General features: G+C 40.1%; 1 protein-coding gene and 1 non-coding gene across 2 annotated transcripts; one reads left to right on the forward strand and one right to left on the reverse strand.

Moving 5' to 3' along the window:
* Positions 1 to 2,012: 2,012 nt before the first annotated feature.
* rbp2b (retinol binding protein 2b, cellular) lies at positions 2,013 to 5,961 on the reverse strand. The gene is made up of 4 exons (XM_088348418.1): positions 5,684 to 5,961; positions 5,420 to 5,598; positions 2,161 to 2,262; positions 2,013 to 2,085 (listed from the first exon to the last, which is right to left on the reverse strand). Exons 1-4 carry the CDS (start codon positions 5,754 to 5,756, stop codon positions 2,035 to 2,037), a joined length of 405 nt encoding a protein of 134 aa, XP_088204544.1. The 5' UTR covers positions 5,757 to 5,961; the 3' UTR covers positions 2,013 to 2,034.
* Positions 5,962 to 8,433: 2,472 nt separating this feature from the next.
* Positions 8,434 to 8,504, forward strand: trnag-gcc (transfer RNA glycine (anticodon GCC)). The gene has a single exon. It is a non-coding gene; the product is annotated as a tRNA-Gly (tRNA).
* Positions 8,505 to 10,191: the final 1,687 nt, after the last annotated feature.

Here is a 10,191-nt window from a genome sequence, read left to right on the forward strand (position 1 = left end):
CTGTCAGGAAAAAAAAAACTAAAATAAAACTAAAATAGCGTTTATTATTGATTAATCACAGACACAAGTGCCACAACTTATCTTAGAATAATTCAGGCTTTTTTTTCCTGACAAAAACAACCCTCGAGTTTATTACAGCAGAAAAAAACAAAAAAAAAAAAAAAAAAAAAAACTAGCGCTGTTATATTCCGGATATAACTTCTAGGATTAAGAAGAAAAACATGAAGAAAACTAACTTATATTTAAGATGTTTTTCTTTTCTTCCGTCGTTCTATCACGTAAACCAAAATTGCAATTTAAAAACATGTTAAACAAATCACGAATTTATATATATATATATATACTGGACTGTCTCAGAAAATTAGAATATTGTGATAAAGTTCTTTATTTTCTGTAATGCAATTAAAAAAACAAAAATGTCATACATTCTGGATTCATTACACATCAACTGAACTATTTCAAGCCTTTCATTATTTGAATATTGCTGAATTTGGCTTACAGCTTAAGAAAACTCAAAAATCGTATCTCAAAATATTAGAATACTTCCTCAGACCAAGTAAAAAATAATTTTATAACAGCAAAACTAAATCAAACATTTGAAAATGTCCATTGATGCACTCAGTACTTGGTTGGGAATCCTTTTGCACGGATTACTGCATCAATCCGGCGTGGCATGGAGGCAATCACCCTGTGGCATTGCTGAGGTGTTATTGATGCCCAGGATGCTTCGATAGCGGCCTTCAGCTCATTTGCATTTGTAGGTCAGGTGTCTTTCATCTTCTTCTTAACTATACCCCACAAATTCTCGATGGGGTTCAGGTCAGGGGGATTAGCAGGCCAATCAAGGACAGTGATGCCATGGTCAGTGCACCAGTTACTGGTGGTTTTGGCACTGTGGGCAGGTGCCAGATCATGCTGGAAAATGAAATACTCATCTCCATAGAGCTTTTCAGCAGATGGAAGCATGTAGTGCTCTAAAATGTCTTGGTACACAGTTGCATTTACTCTGGACTTGATGAAACACAGTGGACCAACACCAGCAGCTGACATGGCTCCCCAAACCATTGCTGACTGTGGGAACTTCACACTGGATTTCAAGCAACTTGGATTTTGCTCTTCTCCAGCCTTTCTCCAGACTCTGGCGCCTTGACTTCCAAATGAAATGCAAAACTTGCTTTCGTCTGAAAAGAGGACTTTGGACCACTCTGCAACTGTCCAGTGCTTCTTCTCCATAGCCCAAGTCAGACGCTTCTTCCGTTGTCTTGAGTTCAGAAGTGGCTTGACCATGGGAATACGGCTATTGTAGCCCATTTGTGCAGCGTTTGCGGCCACATTTTTCCCTTCCAACAGACTTTTTGTGGATATGCTTTGAAACTGCACTCTGTGAACAGCCTGCTCTTTGAAAATTTCTTTTTGTGTCTTACCCTCCTGATGGAGGGTATCAATGATGGTCCTCTGGACAGCAGTCAGATCAGCAGTGATTTAGTTTACTGAACCAAGCTGAGTGTTTTTAAGGCTCAGGAAACCCTCGCAAGGTGTTTCGAGTTAATTAGATGATTCAGGTGATTAGTTGAATAGCCTACTTGTATAGTTTTTCATGATATTCTAATATTTTGAGATAGGATTTTTGAGTTTTCTTAAGCTGTAAGCCAAATTCAGCAATATTAAAATAATAAAAGGCTTGAAATAGTTCAGTTGATGTGTAATGAATCCAGAATGTATGACATTTTTGTTTTTTTAATTGCATTACAGAAAATAAAGAACTTTATCACAATATTCTAATTTTCTGAGACAGTCCAGTATATATATATATATATATATATATATATATATATATATATATTTGTATATTAGAAGTAGACAGAAAGCCAATGTGTTAACGAGCAGCAGCTGGCGCCACATGGGCGGGGCCCATTGGGCGCCCTGGCAACCGTGACAGTGTGTTTGTTTATAATAGTAAAGCATCTGTATTGCAAAATAAATGTATACACAACAACCACAACGACACAATAAACGATAAAAAAAGGTATTTTATTATTTTCTCTTGAACACTTGTAGACAAACTACATCTTGACACGTCAGCTCCTGTGTAGAAAGAGGATTTATTGCAACAATGTTGAATACTGATGCACTGTATAAGAATACGTTGATACAACCCACCAGATACATCTTATCCCCTTCTATCCAGTGCTTCCATCCGCGATTGGGTTTCTCACCTTTCTGGGTGCAAACAAGTTTATCCCCTTCCCAAGTCACCAAACTCTGTCGTCAACACAATCACAATTGTATCATTTTATTTTCTAAAAATATAGCTACATTATGGATGACATATCTACTCCGCTGCTCTGGCTATAATAGGATAAGCACAAATCCGTGTAATTACTCATTTTGAGAGGAAAACAAGAAAAAGACAAAGGAATTGCTGTGTTAATCAAATTTAAGATGACATATAAAGACAATACTGTAAACACAGCACAAATATTCTAAAGTCAACTGCAAAAGATGAAATTGTTACGCCATTGGGAGAAAGCCTTCCTAAGTTTAAGTATAAGTTTCCTATTTTAAGATTGTCATAATTACTGATGTGACTCAGCTGTGCCTGCTCATTTGGCACCAACTTCCACGCGATCTGATTGGTTCCCTGACACTATTTGAACTCAGTCCTGTCAATCCCCTGTTGGCAGTCCGCCTGCGAACCTCAGTGTATACTAGGCAGGCCTTTTTCGACCCTGACTCCCACCTGTCCTGTTTTTGCTCCCGTCTGTCTCCAGCTACGACCCGTTTTGATCCTGATCACGTCTGCTCTCCCGTCGCGACTTACGACCCGTTTTTGATCCCGACCACGTCTACTCTCCCGTCCCAGCTCACGACCCGTTTCTGACCCCGACCACGTTTTTGCTCTTCTGTCTCTGCTATCGACCTGTTTTTCCGTCCTTGACACCGCCATCGCTTGCTACGGAAGATCCACTTCCCTGTTCGGATCACAATCCGATTACGAGAGTGACTTGCTTGACACGCCTAGCGAACACCGGATTGTGGGCGCAGCCCTTCATCTTTCCTTTAATAAAACTTGTGAGAAACGTTACGCAATTGGGTCCTGACAAAGATAGTTTATCTTGTTTTCTGGTCAATTAAAAGGCGTACAAATTAGTTTTATCTAGATTAGGTAGATAATCTTACTTATTTAAAGTATTTTTTCCTCATTTTGAAAGAAGGTAATTCTCAAAATGAGAACAATCTTCAACCATTTTTTTCCATATAACTGTCACGGTTGCCCATGGCGCCCAATTGTCCCCGCCCGTTTGTCGCCAGCTGCGGCTCGTTGACTGATTGTCTTCCCTCCTATTTAAGCTCATTGCTCTCACTCACCCTTTGTCAGTCCATCAACAAACCTCTGCACCCGCAAGACATGGGTTTTGACTGTGTCCGGTTTCCTGCTTGTGATTCCTGTCCAGTATCGTTCCCGTCTGTTTTGTCCTGTTTAATATCGATCTCCAGTTTCGTTCCCGGCTATTTTGTTCTGTTTGATATCGATCTCCAGTGTCTGGTAGCGTTTCCGTCCATCTCGTCCTGCTTGTTATCGGACTCCAGTCTCCAGTGCCTGATATCAATCCTGTCTGTCCCGTCCTGTCCGGTATCGACCCCATCTGTCCGATATCTGCTCGGTATCGATCGTCTGTCTCTGGCTTCCTGTCCTTCCACGCCAGACTGCTGCCTTACGTCTTCCGCCCAACGATCGCCGAATCACTGGCGTTTGGGTTAACGTGCATGACTGCCCCATTTTCAGTCACGTCACGCATCTGGGTCCTCCTCCTAATTTTAAGCATGATCGCGTTTTTTTAATTGAAAAAAAAGAGATAAAAGATAAAATGTTGTTAAAAAAAGACTAAAAATCAGAAAAATGCTCTGTCGCGATGTAAGATTTTATTTTTTGAGATGTATTGAATACATTGCTAAAATTTTTGTCGCACAAAACACACTGATAAATGGTGATACAAATAAACATGATTTGACTGCAGAAAGAAATTTTTAACCCATTGGGAGAAAAATATCATTTTGAGTGAGTTTTGTTTAAATTTTAAGATATTTTGTCTTGATTCTGTAATAAAATAAGACAATAAACCTTAGAACAAGCAACATGCTCTTATTTGTCAGGTTGTAAATATTTTTTTTATTATTTTAAGACGATTTTTACAATAATCATAAATAAATAGATTTACTAAATACTTAAAATGACAAACTCTCTTATTTTAAGCATTTTATTTGATCACTTCATCTTGTTTTCCTAGTAAAATAAGGGAAAATATTTGTAATAAAATAGTACTGATATGAAACCTTTGGCAGAAAAGTTGATATTTTAAGACACATTTTATTATTTGTTAACCATTTTTTTTCTATCTAGCAAAATAAGGAAAAAAAAACGTTCCCGACCCCTTTCTCTCTCGTCCCTCTCTCTCTCTCTCTTACCTTCTTGTATTCAATCTTGGATTCAATCTGCCAAAATGAAGACACCTGTGGCAATTGTTTCGCGCGCAGGAGCACGCTTTCTGATTGGCTGGCACTCTCCTCTTAAGCTGTCAGCGGCCAGAGGAGGGTGTCAGACCGTACTTGTGTCTCCCTGTGTGTTTTGCCAGATTCCAGTACCAAAGACCTTTCCTGTTTTGATTCCTGCCTGCCTTCGGTGTCAACCTGTTCGTTCTGTGTGCATGGTTACAAAGAATGACAATAAATGTAAATTCTATTCTATTCTTCTTCTATTCTAGGATGCACGAGCAAGATATTGGAAAGGACGGGACAGACGGGATCAATACAGGATGCAGGATACACGAGCAGGATACCGGACAGGACTGGACAGATAGGATTGATGAATTGATACCTGATACAGGATTCACGAGCAAGATACCGGAAAGGACGGGACAGACGGGGTCAGTACAGGATGCAGGATACACGAGCAAGATACTGGACATATGGGATCGATACCCGATTCAGGATACCGGACAGAACGGGACTGACGGGATTGATACTGGATACACAAGCAATATACCGGACAGGACGGGACAGAGGGGATCGATACTGAATACTGGATACACGAGCAAGATACCAGACAGGACGGGACAGACGGGATCGATACCAGATACTGGATACACGAGCAGATTTTCTCTAAAGTTCTCTCCCCTCATTCTCATTTCCCTTCCCCTCAGTCTCTATCTCTTTCTTTCTCTCTTGCTCCTGTTATTCTACCCTATATTTCTCTCTAACACACATTGTCTGTCCGTCTCTCTATTGTTCTTTCTTTCTTTCTTTCTTTCTTTCTTTCTTTCTTTCTCTAAAATCCACAACATCGGTCCCGAGTCTGATTCTATCGATCGCCTCGTCCTATCCCCACATAGTTCGATTTCAAAAATGTGCACTCACTCACCTTCACATGTCTGTTGTCGAGTCCTTTGGTGAACTCATCAATCTCCACTCCCACAGTGAAGGCCACCTCGTAGGTTCTGAAGGTGCTCACTGTTTTAAATTGAAACACGTCTCCATCTTGAACAATCATCTTGGTCTGAGCAAGACAGACGGCAATTTTACGGGTGGCAAAATCGATGTCTACGAAGAAAGAACTCTCAGGATATTTGTCTCGAGCGGTCTTTGGATACCATGTGACCCCTCAATAAGGGTAACTAGATCTTACCCAGCGCTTTCATATAATCATCAAATTTCTCATTGACCTCCAAGATCCATTTCCCATTGAAGTCCACAGGCATGGTGGCAGATGTTGTCTTTGGTAGGCTTATGAATGAGAGGATGAAGGTGGTATCTCTAATATGATATCAGTGGAGCACGGTGGTGCTGCTAAAAACGCTGAACTATGGAAAAGTCCCTTTTAGTTATCGTGGAATTGGGAAAGGCACTTGTTTTAGAGGGGCAGGGCTAAATCCGTTGGTGTTTGCAATGTCAATACGGTGCTTTGTGAAGGTGGACAAACATTTATATGTGGAGGTTTTGATCTTTCTCTCAGTCTAATCAGAGATCAAATTCCATGTTTCTATGTCTGTCCCACCACTTTGGATTGTTCTTAAAGGGACAGTGTTTATTATTTGACCACTTAGTGTCACTCCATTGTGTAGTGCAACCGAGAACGAGTGGTAAAAATCTCAAGGAATAATACAAAGTGAACAAACCGTACCGTACCAAATATACGCAAAATTCTCAATCTCACAGCATGTTTTTTGAAATTGCATGTTTGAAAATGAAATGCGCTTTTCAAGTCAATGACTTCCCAAAGCGCTTAACAGTGTTCTTCACATTTCCCAATAGCAGCCTTGTATTGCAGCCATGTAAGACGCTAACCTACTTATTGGGGGTATTAGGGGTTCAGTGTCTTACCCAAGGACACTTTGACATGTAACACGGAGGAGCCGGGATTCGAACCTGTGATCTCTTGACCCCAAGACAAGCGCTCTACCTCCTGAGCTAACTAGGAGGGGCTAAACAATGCACAGGCCCCCTTAAAGAAAAATATGGGATGAAACTAGCCCGACCTAATATTTGAAACCTTTATTTACCAACAATCAGTGAACATCCTGCAATGATTGCTTGATTACAAAAACGTCCTTCATTGATCTGTTATTCTGATAGCAGTCACGCCACGGTATGTTTACACAGAACTAAATAAACATGAATTTAACCTTGACTGAAACTGGCTCAGGTTCCACTGCAGCTTAGTGGTTAGTGCATCAGCACTAACATGGTGTAAAGGTCCGGGGTTCAATTCTAACTTGTCGCCTCCTGTGAGGAGTTTGCATGATCTCCCCTCCCGGAACTCTTCCCACATTCCAGGGTTCAATTCCAGCTACAGGCGTCCCTGTGTGGAGTTTGCATATTCTCCCCTATGGGCACTCTGGTGCTTTACACATCCTCAAAACATGCATGTCAGGTTAATTGGCAGTTCTCTAGGTATGAGTGAGCATGTGTTTGGCCGTATGTCTCTATGTGCCCAGCGACTGGTTGGCAACAAGTTCAGGGTGTCCCCTGAGCATTGCCTGAAGAAAGAATGGATGATTTCTAATCAGGACGCTACACCTTCCCCATGAATGACTATTGTAAAAAAAAAAATAGAAAGAGAAACGTTCCTATTGTAGGCATTTCATTAAAAGGCAGTATGATCATCAAAAATACAGTAAATCAACAACACAAACATCCTTCAATTAGTTTATAAGATTTTAAATTGTTTTCTATAACATAGAATGTAAAAAACAATACTACTAAAGCAGGGGATATCAACGGTGTTCTTGACCGGTGTTCTGCACTTCCTTCCTACGCGGTGAAACGTTGCACTAATGCCCAGTACGCTTGTGCACGCATGCGCACAAAACAGATAGTGATTTCCTGGGAAGCCTGAAGTCTATAGAGGGCTCCGCGCTTTGTGCTAAAAATAGTAACACGGCTTCGTGCCGCCATCTTGGAAGTCTGTCGATTACAAGCGGTGATAGCGAGAGGAGCAAATATTTACTCAGTTTGTCTATTTATTTACTCAACTAGCTTCGTTTGTGTACGGATTTTGTCCATCAACACTATGGAAAACTACGTGGAGAGTTTAGACAAGCAAGCACGCGAGCGGTACGCTGCGAAGTTGCATTTTATTGGAAAATTGGATCCCTACAAAATTAAAAACAAGGACTGGAAGTCTGATCCCGATTTGTTGCCATGTGTGACTTACATCGAACTTGTTAACTATCTTATTTTCCACCCAAGTCCCTTTTGTGAACTGAAGGATTTTTAAAATTACAAAAGTATGGAAGCCTACGACAGATTTGTGTCTGGTTGGGTTCGGGATGTGTCTGTGCACACACCTACAGTATTTAACCTAGCCATACTTGAATGGTGTCGACAGATGTACATGAAGTACACATGTCCCATAACCTTTTTAAAATTTATTTCTACATCATAAATAATTCAATTTACCTGTCAGAAAGTGGTCAGAACAAACACGAACACAGTCAAGCTTTGGCAAATTCGACCGGTTGATAGCTGCCAGCCACATTCGTCTTCGCCGTTCACTTTTCTCCTGAGCTTCAATCCCCTGATTGTAAAAACACTTCGGAAGTCTAAAGAAGCCCGTCCCACCCTTTTCCCCTCGGCTAAAACAGCCAACAATAACGCACGTATTCGGCATTACAATGTAGAATCTAACTGGTTCGCTGAACAATAACAATGAAGTGAAAAGCTTTGTGGACTTCCAAAACGGCCGCCAGCAATGCATTGTGGGTAAATCTTAGGACCTCGAAGCACTCTATTGTCCTACCAGTCATACGTGCTCTTTACACGCAATGTGTTTGATGGCAGATCGCAATAACTTCGTTTCATACAAGTACAGTATAAGTCCCGTGTTTTACGTTTTAAAGTTTTTTAATCTATTTTGTACGATATTATCTATACGAAGCATTGGTGGTTCAGTGGTAGAATTCTCGCCTGCCACGCGGGAGGCCCGGGTTCGATTCCCGGCCAATGCACATATCCTTTTCGTTTGCACGATACCATTCGTATTGTTTTATTATTCTTCATCAAAGCACCTTATTACATGTCCTAAAGTGTGCCTGCAACATACAACAAAAGTGCTCAAATTTAGTGCTTAAAAACAGGGAATTAACATATTATTTTCTAGACTTGGTTCTGAATCGAGGAGTTTCAACCTCAAACGTGACGTGATACAGTGTACTACCGTTATTTCTAATCATCATTTTGTTACATTTGAGGTGCTGGCTAAATGTTGTATTAAAAGAACTGAAAGATTTAGCGGACGCAATATTTGCACTCGCATAGCTTTTGAGCTCTCTAATCCTCTTTCAGGAGTAGTTGAGTCGTTTCCTCTATATTAAGGCTCTATTGACTCACTCATAAATGAGTTTAATCTAGTGTCCTAGATTCAGTAGCTCCTATATGGCTTAAATCACGACTTAAAAGACGCACGCCTTGATTTACTGATGAAACTAAATAGATAGATAGATAGATAGATAGATACTTTGTTCATCCCCGACTAAATCGCTTAAACAAGAATGCAGGAAATCTTAAAGAAAATGGCGCGCTACCAAGCTTGAGGTTTTCCGTTAAACCTGGTGTGACAACTTGTTAAAGTGTAAATCAGCCCTTGCCTCTGCAAAATCAGCCTATTTTTCGAAGGTGATTGCGGCAGAAAAGATTAACCCCAAATTCCTTTTTGACACTGTAGCATCGCTAACGAGGCAACAGATTATCCCAGATAGTTCTACTCATTCAGCCCATGACTTTATGGTCTTCTTCATAAGAAGATTCAAAGCATACGGGAAGAAATTTGAAAAGACACTGTTAATACATCACATATTAAAGGGCTGACATCTATATGTAACGGGTGTAATAATAACTTTTGTTTTATTGAAATTCCTGCTGAAATATGTGTATAGTTATTGGTAAGTGTCCTGCAATGATCAGTCCAACACTGCCACCTGCTAGTATGGTGCAGGGTTTGGTTTTGGCTTCTGACATGTGACCGGGAGGCGGGGTTTGTTGCCAGTCTACAGAAAGAGCTGCCAACGGTAAGACATATCTTTTGGTGCTCCACAAAAGAAGTTAATTTTAAACATTATAACCACAGCTGACAGATCTCTCAACATGCACAGTAATGTGGTTGATATTGTCAAGCTGTTTGGATTTATTTTCGTTTTGTTTCTGTTGTGCTAAAATGTGAATTCCCCTTATAGAGATCAAAAAGATCAAAGCCAGCAGAGAAGCTAATATTGTGACTCATTTCATCTGCAGGTAAATTGTATCCGTTTTTATACTCATTATTGTTTTCATTTCTATTTTCTCATATAAAAAGGATGATGTTGGTTAAAAATCAGACTAAAGAAAAATATGTTGAATTCATTGTAAACGTTAAAAAACCATATCTTGTTAAAAGTATCTTGTTAAAATGGATGTAAAAATGTATTGTGATATTCTGAAATGTATTTTATGTAAATTGAAAAGAAAGCTCTTTGATATGCTTTGTTGGGCAGTCTACAGAGAGAGCTGCCAACGAGATCAAAGAGATCAAAGCCAGCAGAGAAGTTAATGTTGTGACTCATTTTATTTGCAGAAACTGCAATAAAAACCTGATCATCCAGTCCAGCGTGAATGTGGATCTTTGGTGGGACAGGTACACCGCGGTTACATATAGATGTG

The sequence above is a fragment of the Urocampus carinirostris genome, chromosome 1 (genome assembly GCF_059441175.1).
Source record: "Urocampus carinirostris isolate Australia breed hairy pipefish chromosome 1, RoL_Ucar_1.0, whole genome shotgun sequence".
NCBI lineage: Eukaryota > Metazoa > Chordata > Actinopteri > Syngnathiformes > Syngnathidae > Urocampus > Urocampus carinirostris.